Source organism: Engystomops pustulosus, chromosome 10, assembly GCF_040894005.1.
Source record: "Engystomops pustulosus chromosome 10, aEngPut4.maternal, whole genome shotgun sequence".
NCBI classification, from domain to species: domain Eukaryota; kingdom Metazoa; phylum Chordata; class Amphibia; order Anura; family Leptodactylidae; genus Engystomops; species Engystomops pustulosus.
Window position 1 is genome coordinate 28,942,340 of NC_092420.1, and position 19,139 is coordinate 28,961,478.

General features: G+C 39.4%; 1 protein-coding gene across 11 annotated transcripts in view; it reads right to left on the reverse strand.

The window, feature by feature from the left end:
* The window catches only part of IQSEC1 (IQ motif and Sec7 domain ArfGEF 1), a 411,145-nt gene that overhangs the window by 232,182 nt on the left and 159,824 nt on the right, over positions 1-19,139 (reverse strand). For all 11 annotated transcript variants that reach the window (XM_072128363.1, XM_072128368.1, XM_072128362.1 and 8 more), the window contains one exon: positions 1,209-1,253. In XM_072128363.1, the coding sequence (XP_071984464.1) occupies positions 1,209-1,253 (45 nt within the window). The remainder of the gene's footprint in view (positions 1-1,208; positions 1,254-19,139) is intronic.

A 19,139-nucleotide genomic window follows, 5' to 3' on the forward strand; every position in this document is an offset into this window, starting at 1 on the left:
TGTAAAATGAGAAATACTATAGTCATGAGGCTGGAGTACTACAAGCACCAGCTCATATGCTGAGTATATGAGCTGGCACTCGTACTCTGGCCATAGTACTTCTCATTGTATCCCTTTATTTTGCAGTATATGAGCCACATAATAATCAGCACCATATACTAAAAACAGGGAGAAACTGAGAACTGTTGGGTAAGAGCTTTGTGTGTGTCTTTCCACTATTCCTGCCAGGATATCCCTTTTGTGTTTATCGAAACAGGCCCAGGTTTCACACTGAGTGAATAAAATAAATGTAGAATCTATATTATTAACTATACGTATAATATGACGGTTTTAGTGTCATTTCGTGCTATTTTGGTTGGTGGTGTGCCCCAGGATTTTCTAAGTATAAAAAGTGTGCCGCGGCTCAAAAAAGGTTGAAAATCACTGGTCTACTTCATGCTTACCAACTTACTGTAACATTAGCAAATTGCATAAGTAGCAATTTCCCAAAATACTACAATTAAAAAAAAAATTAAAGGGGTTGTTCATCAACAAGTAAATGTTATTGTTTGTGTGATGAAAAGTTATACCATTTTCAAATATACTTTCTCACAATTTTCTAGATCTCTGCTTGCTTTCATTGGACGGGAAGCTTCATTGCTCACTTCCTGCCCCGGTCCATGGTCATGTGATGTCACACAGGTGCACGGCTCGTTAGTCTAAAGTCTAAAGGTTGAAAATCACTGGTCTAAAGAGAGTAATCGGAGCTATGTGATATAACAAGCCATGCACCTGTGTGACATGATATGACCATGGACTGGGTCAGGAAGAGAAAAATGAAGCTTCCTGTTCAATGACAGCAAGCAGAGATCTAGAAAACAGTGAGGAATTTATATAGAAAGTATAGTGGAAACTTGTTACATTTTCATTACTCAAGCAGCATCAAATAATCCTTTTATACATGGAACAATACACAGTAAATATAGATTCCACTAGATAGAGCTTACAATGCTTCAAAGATGGCCGAAATAGGAACATACTGCAGAGACAAGTAACTTTTGGTGGCAAGTCCTCCAAATAATAAGATAGCATCAGCCAACATATGGAAAATATGTTACCAGTTACACATGAATACAATATCAATATTGTTGCAAGACATGAGATTTCAGCTTTTATTTCTTGCACATATCCCCCAATAGCTTTCCAGTAACAACAAAATATGTACTTACAATGTATTTCTCGTTCCAGCACTGGGGGCAGGTGGTCTTCTTACCCTGAAAAATGCATTAGGGTTAATCTAGTGTCCACAAAAAGGTGGAAATACATCATAAATATCTGTGGCAGTAACACACATCATGATCATGTACTTAGGAGGAATGGAAGGTATCAGACGTTGGCGTCTAGGTTTGGGAACCCAAGTGATAGATTGTTTATAACTGTGGCACATATATTTTATAAAGTTTTTTTTAATTATACAAAAGCACAAATACAACTTGTACAAAAATCATAAAATACAAACAATTCATAACACACACACACACATTATATATATACACTCACCGGCCACTTTATTAGGTACACCTGTCCAACTGCTCGTTAACACTTTATTTCTAATCAGCCAATCACATGGCGGCAACTCAGTGCATTTAGGCATGTAGACATGGTCAAGACAATCTCCTGCAGTTCAAACCGAGCATCAGTATGGGGAAGAAAGGTGATTTGAGTGCCTTTGAACGTGGCATGGTTGTTGGTGCCAGAAGGGCTGGTCTGAGTATTTCAGAAACTGCTGATCTACTGGGATTTTCACGCACAACCATCTCTAGGGTTTACAGAGAATGGTCCGAAAAAGAAAAAACATCCAGTGAGCGGCAGTTCTGTGGGCGGAAATGCCTTGTTGATGCCAGAGGTCAGAGGAGAATGGGCAGACTGGTTCGAGCTGATAGAAAGGCAACAGTGACTCAAATCGCCACCCGTTACAACCAAGGTAGGCAGAAGAGCATCTCTGAACACACAGTACATAGAACTTTGAGGCAGATGGGCTACAGCAGCAAAAGACCACACCGGGTGCCACTCCTTCCAGCTAAGAACAGGAAACTGAGGCTACAATTTGCACAAGCTCATCGAAATTGGACAGTAGAAGATTGGAAAAACGTTGCCTGGTCTGATGAGTCTCGATTTCTGCTGCGACATTCGGATGGTAGGGTCAGAATTTGGCGTCAACAACATGAAAGCATGGATCCATCCTGCCTTGTATCAACGGTTCAGGCTGGTGGTGGTGGTGTCATGGTGTGGGGAATATTTTCTTGGAACTCTTTGGGCCCCTTGGTACCAATTGAGCATCGTTGCAACGCCACAGCCTACCTGAGTATTGTTGCTGACCATGTCCATCCCTTTATGACCACAATGTACCCAACATCTGATGGCTACTTTCAGCAGGATAATGCGCCATGTCATAAAGCTGGAATCATCTCAGACTGGTTTCTTGAACATGACAATGAGGTCACTGTACTCAAATGGCCTCCACAGTCACCAGATCTCAATCCAATAGAGCATCTTTGGGATGTGGTGGAACGGGAGATTCGCATCATGGATGTGCAGCCGACAAATCTGCGGCAACTGTGTGATGCCATCATGTCAATATGGACCAAAATCTCTGAGGAATGCTTCCAGCACCTTGTTGTATCTATGCCACGAAGAATTGGGGCAGTTTTGAAGGCAAAAGGGGGTCCAACCCGTTACTAGCATGGTGTACCTAATAAAGTGGCCGGTGAGTGTATATATATATATATATATATATATATATATATATATATATATTAATTATAAAGTTTGATAAGGACAAGAATCTTAAAGTGCGTGTGTGAGATAGCATCCCTGGGGGGATTAGCAGCAGGATTGTTAAAGGTGAACCAAAGCCCCGACAAAAGTTCGGGCCATTTAACCTGAAGTGACCCAAAAGCGACTCCCTTCATACAAATGAAACCTCTTCAGTCTGTAAGTTCATGCAAAGGATGCAAAAAAATTTTTTTCACCAGTGAAAATACCACGCCCCCTTTTCTGAGGCCACGCCTTATTTAAATACTCATCATAAAAGTGTCTAAAACTAATGTGGTGCAAGGTATTTAAGACACCTGACTCTTAGATGACCCCTAGTTACACACAGACTTCTCTGACCACTGTGACCTGTAATGAAGCTGTGCAGATGCTTTACTTTAGTCCCAGGTTGCAATGATCAGCTGTAAGGTGTCTGTAAGGATGTTTTCTTTATAATCCTTGTTTCCATGATAACACAAAATTTTGAAAATCCAATTTTCACTAGGACAAAAAGAAAATTTGTCTGGAGTTACAATTATAAAATATACAGTTCTGACAAATTCAACTTAAGCACAAACCTAAATAACTCTTGTATGTAACCCGGGGACTGCCTGTACTTGTTTCTCTAAATATTTGGAAATGGTTTCACTGCAGCTACATTTCTAAAATAAATATATTGATGTTCTTATCATTCTAAGTATATAGGGGGTTATCCGTCATACGCCAACATTCATGCGCCGCTGCTCCGGTGCATACGGATACATCGAGAGGGTCCTGTGCAGAGTTTATCTCTACTCTGGGCCCTGTCTGGCGTAGATATAAACTCAGGCGGCGGTTTTTACATATAAGAAATTGCTGGCTGCAGTGTGAAGGCACGAGGACAGGAACGTCCTGTGCCAGTCCACTGCCCACCAGCCCCCGTCCCCTCAACACTCCACAACATGGAGCAGAAACCCTGATAAATATCCCACATAGTATACACCTGAAAATAGGAATACTAGTTTTTTTGTAAAAAAAAAATCTGACATTTTCATTGAAATTTTGGAGGACCTAAATTGCCATTTGCTCTTTTATTCCTCCTTCCCAGAAATTTAATCATCCGCTTTTGGTAGGAATAACAGAGGGACAGACAAACACACAGGGGGATATTTATCAGTACTTGTACACCAGTATTTTGGTGTAATGAAATAATTTTTCACAAAACCAAGATTTGCAATTATTTTCCCCTTTTTCCCACCACCACTTGGAGGGGTAAAGGGGGCCGTGACTGTCGACGGAATCAGCCAACATAGGGTGTTCCTGCTCCCACATCTGCACACCTGTAGCCTGTAACCGGGTGAATGTGCAATTCTATTCCAGGCAGAGGTGTCAGGCTCTAGGGGTAGTGGACCCACCGGACCACAACGCGCGATGAGGTAAGCCGACACCTGGGACCGGAATCTAATTGGCACCCGGTTTTCACCAGAGCCCGCCGCAAAGCGGGTTGGACGTGGTACCACCAGGTCGTTCCACAGGTGCGGCTTCGTCCGCGGTGGCAGCCAAGGCGAGGTACGGAGACGTCAGGCAGAATGGTAGTCGGGGATAGGCAGGAGGTTAGGATGGGCAGCACGGGATCAGAGTCAGATCACATAGCAACAGGTCAGGACAGATGGAACAGGATGAAAGTCAAACGAGGAATCGGGGTCACAATGGGGAATCGATAAAAAAGCACATGGCAACAATACAAGCTTTCTCAGAGGCATATAGCAAAAAGATCCGGCAGGGTGTGCAGGGAGAGGCAGGCTTAAATGGTATCCTTGGCGCGCTAGCCCTTTAAATCTTCTGAAACTGGCACGTGCTCCCAAGGAGTCGGGGACGCGCCTGCACAGCAGGGGACAGGTAAGTAGACGCGGTGGGGAGCCTGGGACTCTAAACACTCGTGACAAGGGGCCAGCATAGAATTGCCTATGAGCACAGCCACCTGGCAGATACATCACGAAATCCATAGAAATATGGGTTTGATGTAAGCTCAATATACATAAATCTGAAAGTAGCGTAAGAAAAAAATTAAACTGAACATTTGAAATAATAAAACATTGTTATTTTACGCATCCAACCCGTGACTTCATTATACATTTTTTCTTTGTGTAAATTGTGTATAAATGGTGTATTTTATATATATGTAGTATTGCAGAATTTCTGCTTTATCTCTGCTGCCACCTAGTGATAGTATTACAGTATGACACAATCCAATCCATCACTCAGAATTTAGAGTTGAGAAATAAGGCTCATGCTTCATTATGATACATGTCAGAGGGGTCCAGCTGTTCACTGGTTCATCATTATTGGATTTTGTAGTAATCAGACACCTGTAATATTGTAGATGAGACATCAAATTAGCCTACAACATGCCAACAGGGGCATTTACAGTAAGAGATGCATACCTGATTTATACTAAGCCAGGGTTAAACTCAAAACGAAAAGGTCAAAACAAATTAAAAACAGCAAACACCCCCCCCCCCCATCACTGGCCCATATGAGTGTAACACTAAATTGAATGTTTGCCATTTTCCAAAATTGATGCTAAAAGCACAAATTTCTTTAATGGAATTTTGCAAACACTGATAGAAAGCAACCAAAAGGATATGTATAAACATAAATTTAGGGTCAGGTTTATCATCACTTCTCATTCACTTTAATTCCAGCAATTATGAAAGAATAGCGCCACCTGCTGTTTTTGTTGAGAACTCCTTTTGTGTCCATCACAGTAATGTTGGGTATCTTGGTCTAAAGTGAACATACAGACAGTAAGGAATCCTGCCACAGATGTAAGACCTCAGAAATTAATTTCCTAGACATCTTATGGTCTTGCCCCAGTATAGAGTCTGTTTGGTAGGGTGTATGAGAACCCTGTAAGACTTTGATTATTAATCCATAAAAATTTGATTTTATCTGTACACGTTCAAATATCCCAAAAATGAAGACTGAAATTCAGGGGGTAATATTTATCCCCTCAATTCTATTCTCTATCTTTGGAATATTTGAACATCCCATGTCACGGATCATGGATTAATAATCAAAAATATTCAAATAGCTTGTGTAGGAGAGGTATGGAAATGAAGAGATTTAAAGGGATTTGTGTATGTGAGTTGTAGAAAAAAAGGAAAAAAAATTAAAAAAGGAAAGAAAATAAACCTTTGGTAATAAGTGGTTAATATATAACTGGGTTGCTCTAGCTCCAGACGGAGATATGACTCAGTAATGACTTGGAAAATAAATGCAGAACAAAATGGCGTTGTTTATAGACGAAAAGGAAGAACGGGTGAAAATTCAATTTCGATTTATTAATTTGGCAACAAGTTTCAAAGCCAGAATGGCATCTTCATCAGGCCAAGGCTTAAATCCTCAAGGTGCTAAGCCGCATTGGTGTGGTATTGATCCTTTTCATCTGTTGTGCGGCGCAACTATAAACAACCCTTACATTTATATTCCGAATAACTTGTCTTTGTATAGCCAGAAGGTACACACCTTGATATTAATCCATATAAATTTCATTTTATTGCTACAAGTTCAAATATCCCAAATATAGAGACTGGAATCGAGGGGGTAATATTTATCACTAGGGTTTCAGAGAGGTGAGGCAATGGGGCACATTTACTTACAAAGCAGCTGGAGTTCACAGAAAGTGCATTGTCCACGTATAATGCTGTGTGCTGCGATTCACGAAGATTGTGCGCCTGATATCATGAATGTGTCGCTTCTCCGCTCAGGTCCGACAGAGTTCACCATCTCTTTTTGTGGTGCATCTTTAACATAGGGCGTGCAACAAAATTTCAAAGTTAAATATGGCGCTCGGTCCGACAACAACCCCCCCCCAGGGCAGCTGCACCACAATCGCAGCGCAGACACTTCTTAAATACCTGTGCAAGACGTTTTAGCACTGAAGAACGCGCACAGTTCGACTAAAGTGCAGAGAAGGACCCTAAGAACATTTGGAATTGAGTATGAATAACATTTTTTTCTCTCTCTGTCAGTGACAAAGAGGGGGAAGTGGAGAATTTGAATTAGTGAAATTTTTCATAAAATTATGTATTTGTATGTTTTATGTACTAAAAAAATGTTTATATGTTGTCCTGTTCTGCCTCCTCCCCATGAAAGGGGAAGGAAGAGTGAACAAGATGTCTAGGGTGTTTCCTCAGTAATGTAACCTTACATGGACACTTACATCACTGGGGACCTCCCAGAACATACTCAGTGAAGGCCAGGGATGGATGCAATATTGTTGCATCTGCACCCATAGCCTATTTATCTCTAATGATACACTCAGTGTATTGGCTGGGAATTATATGCTGAACTTCTCTGACAAGCAGAGTGGAGACTGCAGTGTAAGAGGCCACCAGCTCATTACATCTGACGTACCGGAAGGAGCGGAGGAAAAGTTCACAGCAAAACAGTAGACAGTAACAAAATTCCTATAATATTTGTAAGTATACATTTAAAATAATGCTTAGAATTATGGGCTGGATGTAGTATAATAATATTCCTTACAGAAACAAATTAATAGTGACATTTTTCAAAGTCTGAGCATTGCTATAACATAAATTATGTATCCTAAACCCTTAGTTGAAAGCTTCATGAATTTTCTTGGACTAAGCCTTTGTTTTAGACCTCCTGATCTTGTTTCTGTGCTATGTGCACTGCAGATTAGAAGGATAATGAATGTGTAAAACATCCATTTCTTCTGTTCCATTCCCCCTGCCTGACCTTTGATCTGCCCCTATTATAGTCAATGTGCTAACATTCTGGAAAGCCGTGTGATGTGGGTGTTTTAGACATCAGGTAACTGGCGGTAACAATCATGAGGTGTCCAGGGTGCAAAACGATAAGAACATACAGGAAGTACACTCTTTATCTGGTTCCCACTAAGCTATTAAAAGATAATTAATCTAAATGAATCCCAAAGCTAAATAATTCAATAAAAATGTATTAAAAGATATTTCCCTAATATACATTCACATTGAAGAAAAAATTGTGTACCGTATGTACATTACTGGGTGGGTTACATTTCTGAATAACACATCTATGGCTAGCTTCAAGGAATTAGATAAAGTTCAGCACAGTACTACCGCTCTTATGGATATAGCACAGCACTACTGCTCCAATTCTTCATCCATGGGCACAGCACTGTACTACTACTCTTATTTATCCATGGACACAGCACAATGCTATTACTCTTATTCTTTATCGATGGACACAGCACAGTACTACTGCGCTTGTTATTTACCAATGGCACAGAACAGTACTACTACTCTTATTGTGGATGTATGGGTACAGCACAATACTACTCTTATTTTTCTTTTCTATGGGCACAGAACTACTGCTCTTTTTGCTCTCTATCGGCACAGCACAGAGCTACTGCTCGTATTTTTTAGCTTTGGGCAAAGCACAGTACCTACTACTTGTATTTTTTAACTATTGGCACAACACAATACTACTCTTATTCTTCTATTCTATGAGCACAGAACAGAACTACTGCTCTTTTTGCTATCTATGGGCAAAGCACAGTGCTACTGCTTGTATTCTTTAGCTGTGGGCACAGCACAGTACTACTACCCTTATTTTATACCTATGGGCACAGCACAGTACTACTACCTTTATTTTTTACCCATGGGCACTGCACAGTGCTACTGCTCGAATTATTTACCTGTGGGCACAGCACAGTACTAGTATCCTTATTTTTTACCAATGGGCACAGCACAGTACTACTACCTTTATTTTTTACCCATGGGCACTGCACAGTACTAGTGCTCGTATTATTTACCTGTGGGCACAGCACAGTACTAGTATCCTTATTTTTTACCAATGGGCACAGCACAATACTTCTTTTCTATGGCCACAGAACTACTGCTCTTTATCTATGAGCATAGCATTACTCTCTCCTAGGTGTTCCTGATTTTAAGGACTATAAATAAAAAATATATTTGTGTAATGCACAGTACTAGTACTCTTAACCTGCTATCTGCTATTAGCATACAATCCTTCACAGAACAGTAGTGATTAATAAAGCAGGGAGGCAATCACTTAATTCTTTATTTTTCTGAAGGATTTCGGACAAATAATCTATGTTGGCAGGAGCTTCCACAACAAACCATGGCTTATTAAAACTTTATCTAGTTATTGCACAAGAGTTTAAATGTGACAGCAGACATATCTATGCTCTGTCTCCTAAACCTCCCAAGAGTCTCCATAATATCCTTTACAATATTACTTTGAAACTTCATAACAGTAGAACCAAGTTCACACATTCTTGTTTTTAAAATTGCTTGGAAATGTTGGGGGAAAACCTCCAGTAGAAAAGCTACAGGTATAGAATTTGCTGCATGTTAATTATTGCTGCCCATTATCAGAGTTACAATGGTATTCTAGGAATAAGCATAATTCATATTCAAATGGGTCATTAAATTTAAGGTAATATGTAATTAGTTGTTATTTAAAATTTTGTGGACATACACTATAAAGAAGAATGAAAATGCTACTGCTCTTTAAATGCTACTGCTCTACTGATTTTGCCCCTCTGTAAAAGACACAGGGCAGAAGGTCACTGATCATATGTCCACAACATTGCTTGATCATGAGATTTGTAGTATTCTGTGGTGGCCATCTTAGAGATAACTCCACCTACTTTAGAAAGCCCCAAAAATGTTGTGAATCAAAAAAGAAAACTATTTAAGCTCCGTTCTGTGATTAATGACATTGGTCAACATTTAGTAAAGTGTTTGCACCAGTTTTCTGTCTGATTTTGCACTGAAAAGAAAGTGCAAACTACTAGAACATGTATTTATAAAGTGTCTGTGCCAGTTTTGTGTCGCAGCTTCCCATTATAAAAACCTGTCCTTGATCCAATATGGCTGTTTTTCAAGATGGCAGCCATGTTCTGGACATAGTCAAAAGAAAGGCCCCTCACTCGGAACATGGAGTATTTAGCTTAGCCTTTCTGAATAAAAGGGAGTCTTGGATCTCATCCTTCCTATAGACAAAGTGGAAAGAGAACAGTCCAAGGGATGTGACAGAACAGCACATCCAGGGGATACTATGGGGCAGATTTATCAAGCTGTCTCAACCAATTACAGCTCAGCTTTCATTTTACCAGTGCTCATGAATATTTTAAAGGGGAGCTGTGATTGATTGCCATGGGCAACTAGGAATATTCTGACTTTCAGACAGCTTGATAAATCTTCCCCTATATGTTTCTTATTCTGATCTGTTTCATGATTTAGTCTATTTAGTTCAATACAAGAAGTTGTAGGCTTTCTCTATTCCGTAGCTACTGAATTCTCACAAAGAATAAGAAGTGTTTTTTTCTTGAACACTTAAATTAATGTTACAATTGTACAATGGAGACATTCTGGCCGCACCATCATAGATTTTGCCAGTGTTATCAGCTCAGAGCGGTCACACAGTAAATTCGCTATTCTCACTCTGACCAATTAGCGGGGATGGATGATCTGCTGGTGATGGAAGTGCTATTCCTCCATTATAACCATCATGACAATATAATCTCTCACTAAGCTCTGAAGCATTATAACCTCAAACTTTTCCACTTAATTGAATGATGAAAAGACACATAGAAATAACTCTGTCATTAAGACCAATCAATTCCATAGGACTTTATTCACATCCTACATAATAATTGCTTGGATGAGAATATACGGTACAATACTTGTAGTGATCATGGCTATAAAAGGAATGCAAACAAGACATTTTTAAACAATTGGGAAAAAAAGTACATGAAATTGCACAAACCCCTCCAACCCTCTCAGTAAGGGTCACCCCTGGCAATGAATGGGCTGGTCCTGTCTATGCATGTAATGAGATGACAGATGAGACACCGAGCTAGGCTGGCTCCATGTATCCAGAGCTTATATGTTGCTTTTTTATATGGGTTAAACCACTTTTTTCTTTAACTTTGTCTACATGGTATGATGCCTTTTCTTCAAATATTTTTAAGGTCCTAAAATCTGGTATAGCTCTCTTTTTTCTTCTTTCTAGATATATTTGAGTTAGATAAATACATACATATAGATATGAGATTAATAGAGCATGCAGATAGGGGATAGATATATGACAGAGACAGATATAAAATATTTCACCAATCTAATATCCTCTCTCTATGCTGTGAAGCTTCAGCACAGATGTTCTCTGGTAACACCTCCAGTACCCCCTCATAAGCATCATTTTAAAAGTTGATATTAGAAGGATGGAGGCCATGGATAACAAATTCAAGAAGATTACCACAGTCACGGTTCCACCAATCTCCTCTATCTCTATGCTGTAAAGCTTAAGCACAGATGTTCTCTGGTAACACCCCCAGGAGCTCTTCCGGCTCATTAGCATAATTTTAAAAGTTGATATTAAAAGGAAGGAGGCCACAAATAACAAATATACGAAGATTGCCACAGTCACTGTGCCACCAATTTAATATCGTCTCTCTCTATGCTGTGAAGCTTCAGCACAAATGTTCTCTGGTAACACCCACAGGAGCTCTTCTGGCTCATTAGCATAAATGTAAAAGTTGATATTAGAAGGAAGGAGGCCATGGATAACAAATATAAGAAGATTACCACAGTCACAGCGTCTGGATCTATGAGTAAGTGACCCTGGTTTATCATGATGGATTTTGATAGTAGATTCCCTCGAAATTATTTTTATTGTGTTCCCTTATAAAGAATGGCTGGACCATTATATATGCATCTTAAACCTTTTATGTCACGCTTTCATCCTATGAGCTCTTGCGAGCAGGCCCCTCACTCCTACTGTTCCTTATTACTGTGTTTACTCTTATTTTATTTGTATATGTACCCTATGATTTGTAAAGCGCTTAAGAATATGATGGCGCTATATAAATAAAGATGATTTTTTTTTTATAAAGAATACATATAGATGATAGATAATCAGATAGATATATAGATAGATGAATGCCCCATTTGACTTCTTATTCTTCAATCTTCCACACTTCGACCATAAACTCCATTTACCTTCCCCATTGTGCTGATGGATCAATTTATTTCTCTAAACGAAAACATCAGCTCTCTTTCCAAATCTTCCCAGGAAAAGGCTTGTCAATAATCCTGCACCTGAATCCAGAGATCAATGAAGTGTTTCAGGCTGGTGGAGACTTTTCCCTTTGTGCCCGTGATCTTGTGTTCATGTGTCAGCTCTGTTATTACCACACACTGAAATGTATTAACGATTTAAGTGTCTGTGTCACGCTCCGTAAGTACAGGACACTGCATTTCATCAAAGTCCCACCTTGTAAGTGCGTGTAAATTCATCCACAAAATACCCGGCTGACACTTCTCTGAGAGGATAATACAGTCAGGGTGGAAATAAGAACACATAAAGGCTAAAACATAAAACAAGGAAATTAGCACTTGTCTGGAGCACAAATCCTTCATCACACAAAGCAATTCAGAGAAAAAAAAACTATAGGACTATAAGGAAACAGACAAATCTCATACTGAAAGGGTATTCAGTAAATGGGGAAAATCTTCAGCGGGTACTGTGGCTCAGTGGTTAGCACTACGGCCTTGCAGCACTGGCGTCCTGGGTTCAAGTCCTATCCAGGTCAACATCTGCAAAGAGTTTGTATGTTCTATCCGTGTTGATTAGTTTGTGAGCCCCATGGGGACAGGGACATATTTGGCAAGCTCTGCAAAATCCGTTGGGACTATATAATAAAGGAATCATTCTTATTATTATTATCAATATAAAAAGCACATGACTCCTCAACCAATTTTTGGCCTTAGCAGTCAGGTCTGAATAAAATCCAAGTGCCAAGGCCTGGGATCAGTTCATCAATGATCGCCACTTCTGGTCCAACCTCATGAGCTGTGGAGGTCCGCCCCTAGTTTTTTCTATTTTCATTCGAAACACGTCACCTATGGAGATTTTCCCAATTCTTTGATTGGGACTTTATACATAAAATTATTTTTTTTCAATTAACATCATTTTACTAAAATTATTTACTACTAACCTTTTGGGAGAAAAATCATTGTGTATCCATTTTGCGCCCAAATTTTAATCATAGAAGTGGATCATGAAGGTGAAGCATCATATGCAATAAATTTCATATTTTATATTAACTTGGGGACATTTCATATGCTAAGGAAGCTCACACTGCAAATTTTGTGAAAGGGAAAAATTGCCCTTAAAGGGAACCTACCACCCCGATTCTACCTATAGGTAGCCTACCCTTTAAACCTACCCTTTAAATTGACTGGTGGTAAACTAGACCTACTCACATACTTCTTACTATTTCTTATGCTGGGAACTTCTTTTATTATAATTCAGAATGCCGAAAAAGAGATGAAAAATTATGCAAATCAGGCTAAAATTATGCATGCTCAGGCTAATGTCACCAGAGCGCCATTGAGCACCTCGGCTTATATTTTATTAACTCATGCTTACTTGTCCAGTCCCTCCTGGTCCTGCCCGTTATGATTGCAGAGAACCAGTGACATCATGGACTGGGGAGGACTGGACTAGTGAATAAATTCTAATCCGAGGTGCTTAGGTGACGTAAACCTGAGCGCCCTAGACATAATTTTTAAAACTCTTTTTTGGCTTTCTGGATTATAATAAAATAAGTAATTTTTTAATGAAATCCTAAGAAGCATGTGACGTAGGAATAGTCTCCCCTCAGTGAATATTCAAAAAAAAATCCAATTTTGTAGTTTTTGAGCCTTCATTAGTATGTTCCACACTGAAATCTTGAAGAAGGTCATGTCGCTTCTTTTTTCCTAATGGAGAAGAAAAGACAAATGCTAAAAAAGCTGCCTATGGTTTACAATCCAAATTGGCAGCTTCTGAGCAAATTTAGTGTCTTGACCTACACCTAACTATGCCTACATTAGGCAAAATTAATTGTGTTTTAGACCATTTTGTTTTGGAAAAAAAACGAAAAATAGTCTTAAAACGTGTCATAGATCCACACTCCACAGTTAAAAGAAAAAGTCTACCATGTCTGTTGAGATCTGTCAAGTCTATGACACAGCATGAGCTGCGTTGATGGATGTGGCTTATCTTCTCCCTGCCTGGTCTACATTTAGACTGTATAAATTTAAGGCAGTAATAATGAATCTCCCTGGTGTTATACAAAGTGCCACCTGGTATTTAGGGAGGGGGGATTTTTCTCTTTAAGAATAAGTACTATTTTAACCTTAATTTGTAAGATTACAGAAAAGTGCATTAAAAGTAAATCTGTAACTTTTTATTTCCATCAGTTTAATGTTTTTGGTATGGTCCACATTGTTAGAATAGGTTGTCTGTATAAGGGCTGTTTCATATGAATGTGTGCACACAGATCACTGGACGGGAGTCCTTGCCTTGTATAGAAATATAGTACAAGGATGTTCCCTCTGCCGGCCTAACAGCCGCGCTGGAACTTTATTCACTATTACAGCTTTGGTGCAGCTTTTCGGCCAGCAGAAGGAACGTCCTTGCATTATATTTCTCCACTCTGTGTGCACCCTGTGGGATCATGCCACCATGTGGCACACTTACACGGGCTCACACGTTTGTATGAAATAGCCCTAAGATTGAGGGTGTCCAAATTCCTAACTAAGGCTTCCTCTCAAGCCCATTTCTATACAGGGAAGGGCAGTTAGGTTTTCAGCATTACAAATGGGTATGGGTACCAGAAACCCCCTTTAAGGAACTACTAAAGTTGTATTTTCCAAATAAAATCTATTTCAAAGCCTACAGTCTAAAATTGTTGCTCCTCCAATCAAAACATCTACAAAATGAATGAATACATTGACAACATGGGGCTACTATACCCCTGATCAAATGGGTGTCCCCTCACATAGTCTGATGCTGCCACCTGTGATTGGATAGACCCCCAACTGGTACCTCTCAGTTGTCTGTTTATATGCCATTTCTAGGAGACAAATGGGACAACACTTGGCTAAAAGTTGCAGGGTATTCTTGAACAGGGGATGTCACTTCTATTTCCCAGATGAATTCACTTCATATTAATTGAATGAAATGGGTACCATGATGCCAGGAACTACCGGTTGGTCAGGTCCAAAACTGGAAGTATTGGTGCAACATGGAAAACAGGAGCCAGAACGTCCACCTTGGTTTTCATTATGAGGTTGTTGTTGCTTGTACACACGGAATGTGACCACAAACTAAACGGATTCCGGAGATCACACAGTTTCTCAAGGCTCCTTGGAGTATATATGGAGTAAATTTGTCTCTCAGATATTCAGTGATCTTTATGAATTCCTTTCTAGTCTATGGACCATCCTTCCATATCAGCAGAACTTTATACTGTATAATACATCTCATCCATCTGTAAATTTCCCCATGCACATCCTTTAGATCGATTGTGGTTTTCAAAATGCTAAACATCACATATGCACAATCCTTGCCACATTCATCAAAAAAACAACTTACACTGTATAAGAAGAAACATATCACACAAATCTTTATACCCCTGCACTGACAATTACAACACGCTTGAGGAAAACGCTACTGTGCTTGGGTAATAAATCCGGCTCCAGAACCTTAGCAGAGTCTTATCAGTCATGACAGTGAGCAGACGGGAAAGGTAAAATGAATTGCATTGTAAAGCAGGCAAACTATCTGGAGATTGCTTCAAAGATAGCCAAACTCCATATATGCCAAGGTGGCTTGTGATTTATATTAAAACCAGCATCTCATGGTTAAATGAGAATAACCCCCATTAGGGCTTATGAACCGCATAGGTGAGGGAATCCTGAAGCTAAAAATATGGATGACTTATCCAAAGAACAGCTCCTCAATATCAGATTGGTGTGAGTCCAATACCCAGCTACTTTACAGATCAGACAGCTCTGTTCTCCATGTAGTGGCTAAACCGAGTAACTGCAGCTTAGCTCTTGTACAAATAAATGGGAGAAGAACTGCAGTAACCTGGTCTGGCCACCAAACAGACAACCGAGCTGTATGCTGATATGTGGCAATGCTGGGAGATGGAATCCAACCTAACTGATATTGAGGACATATTCCATAGTCTTCGCAATAATTTTAGTCCAGAAAATCCAATAAGCAAGATCAGTGATAGATGCAGATGTCCATTTACTACACAAGTATCCATTCATCTGAAAGCTAGTATTAAATTATAAGGTAATACCAATTTTCCCCAGAAAAATAGTGGGGTCCTAACAGGTAAGTGTTCTGATGTCATAATTAAGATTATACCATTCATACAGTTTCACATAGTCAAATTTTGGTGATTCAAAAATTGCAGTAGAATTTGAATATCATATGTATTGTATAAATCATAAAAATGAACATAATTTGACAGCATGTAGATTTAAAATATAGTTTAATGTGTTTTATTCTTGCTGGTTAAAAAAAAAAATTCAATGAGAAGTTATGACAATTTGATTTGATAATATGGCACCACCTAGTGTTTAATGTGTATACCAATGATCACATCCACTTTATTAGCTGAATTCTGGTGGACGCACATGCTCAGTCACTCTCCCCACAGCCAGGCCTCTATAGTAATCCTGCATTCACTGAATAGAAACTAAGCAATACAAGAACATAAAGTAATTTGACACTGTATGTAATTGTAGCAGTTATTTATAGAGATGAGCGAGTATACTCGTCCGAGTATACTGCTCGGTCGAGTATTAGCATACTCGGACCGGCTCGTTACTCGGACGAGTATCTCGCCGGCTCGAGTTCGAGCATTAAATTAATAAAAGACAGTGAAGAACAGTGTTTTAATTGTAAGAATACATTAATAAAACACTGAAAAAGAAAGCAAAAAGCTTAGGTGTCAGCTCACCTGATCCGCAGCTAGTAGAAGGAGATGCCGTGCAACGATGAAAGGTCCGGTCCGGTCCCGGAGACCAAAGGTATAATACTTGAAAAAAGGAGGTATCATCGGCAACAGGCAAGTAAAGTAAAAAGGTGAATCTTTATTTCCAAAACATGATTAAAAAGTGATCACTGGGGAGAGAAAAATGGTTACGCGTTTCGGACCAAAGAATAAAGGTCCTTATTCATACCTGTATTTCATCTAGTGTGAGCCTGCTTTATGGAGAGGAGGAAACACGTCAGTGTGGAGAAACCTCCCTCCTGCAAAGTTCACACGGGTGGAGACCAATTAGCAACACATGGGAGGAAGAAAACACAGAAAATGAACGGAGCAAAAAACACAAAAAATGACAAAAATAGAAAAGTAAAGGTACATGTAAAGGCAAATATGTAATACATAATTAATAAATGTAAAGTAAGTCACTTTTAAAGTTTAAACCTGCAGGATGGCGGGTGTTAAGAGAAAGGATCCATTTAGCCTCCTTCATGTTCCACTGTAACTAAACGGCTCAGAAATAGAGGGTATACACATGCATGTTGTGAAAGTGCTAAGCGCATTGTTGATGTTTACCCCCGTACCCATTATCTTGCTCCGAAACGTACCAAAAAGCAGGTTTCATCTAAACCCATTTTTAGCACCTCCTATTCATCCCAATATGCGGCAATTTCTGCCATTATTAATAAACATCTACCCATTCTTGAAACTGACATTCTTTTGAAAAAAATCCTTTCTGATGGCATTATGTGTGTATCCCGCCGTGCTCCCACCTTAGCCACTATGTTATCTCCTAACATCTTCAGCAATTCTAATACCATTCCTACATGGCTAAGCTATAAAGGCAGTTTCTGCTGTGGAGGAGCCAGATGTAACATCTGCAAATTTATGCATAAGACTTCCTCCTTTGCCTCTATGGCCAATGGTAAACAGTTTAAAATACTTAGACATATGAATTGCGAAAGCACTTACATTATTTACCTGGCAGAATGCACTATTTGCACTTTACAATATGTGGGATGCACATGCAGAAAATTAAAAGACCGTTTATCGGAGCATATTACTGGTGCAAACCCGCGCACCATATCTAGTACCCGAAACATCACTGGTCTATCCAAACATTTCCGGGACCATCATTCCGGCAATATGTCCAGTCTAAGAGTTACAGCCATCGATTATGTTCCTGCTAACAAGAGAGGAGGTGACAGGGTTAAAAAAACTTCACATGAAGGAGGCTAAATGGATCCTTTCTCTTAACAACCGCCATCCTGCAGGTTTAAACTTTAAAAGTGACTTACTTTACATTTATTAATTATGTATTACATATTTGCCTTTACATGTACCTTTACTTTTCTATTTTTGTCATTTTTTGTGTTTTTTGCTCCGTTCATTTTCTGTGTTTTCTTCCTCCCATGTGTTGCTAATTGGTCTCCACCCGTGTGAACTTTGCAGGAGGGAGGTTTCTCCACACTGACGTGTTTCCTCCTCTCCATAAAGCAGGCTCACACTAGATGAAATACAGGTATGAATAAGGACCTTTATTCTTTGGTCCGAAACGCGTAACCATTTTTCTCTCCCCAGTGATCACTTTTTAATCATGTTTTGGAAATAAAGATTCACCTTTTTACTTTTCCTGCCTGTTGCCGATGATACCTCCTTTTTTCAAGTATTAATAAAACACTATTCTTCACTGTACAGGTGTTCGCCCGTGTCTCCCGCTAAGTTCGGAGATGTGCGCCGAACATCAGCAATGTAAAGAATAGTGTTATTTGAATGTGTTCTGCAATCTGCACTTAAATGCTCGTGTTTTCACTGTTTTTATTCTATTCTTCACATTGCTGATGTTAGCGCGTATCTCCAAACTTAGCGGGAGACATGCGCGAACATCTGCAAAGTGAAGAATAGAATAAAAACAGTGCAAACTGTGAAAACAAGAGCATTTAAGTGCAGAACACATTCAAATAACACTATTCTTCACATTGCTGATGTGCGCGCACATCTCCGACATTATCGGAAGACACACGCTAACATCTGCAAAGTGAAGAATAGAATAAAAACAGTTAAAACAGTGAAAACAGTGAACACAGGACCATTTAATTGCAGAACACATTGAAAGAACACTATTCTTCACATCCAGATGTTCGACGCACATCTCCGAACTTAGCGGGAGACACGCGCGAACACCTGTAAAGTGAAGAATAGTGTTTTTTTAATGTATTCTTACAATTAAAACATCTGGAAACATGTGGAATGTGTTATTATTTACTGTTCATTTAATGTGTTGTGTTAGTGAAAAAATGCTCGGGTCTCCCATTGACTTTAATGGGGCTCGTTATTCGGTACGAGCACTCGAGCATCGGGAAAAGTTCATACCGAATAACGAGCACCCGAGCATTTTAGTGCTCGCTCATCTCTAGTTATTTACCTTCTACATATTCTTTATTGTATCCTTTACTGAGTCTTTACTTTACTCAAATATTAAGATACACATGCACAT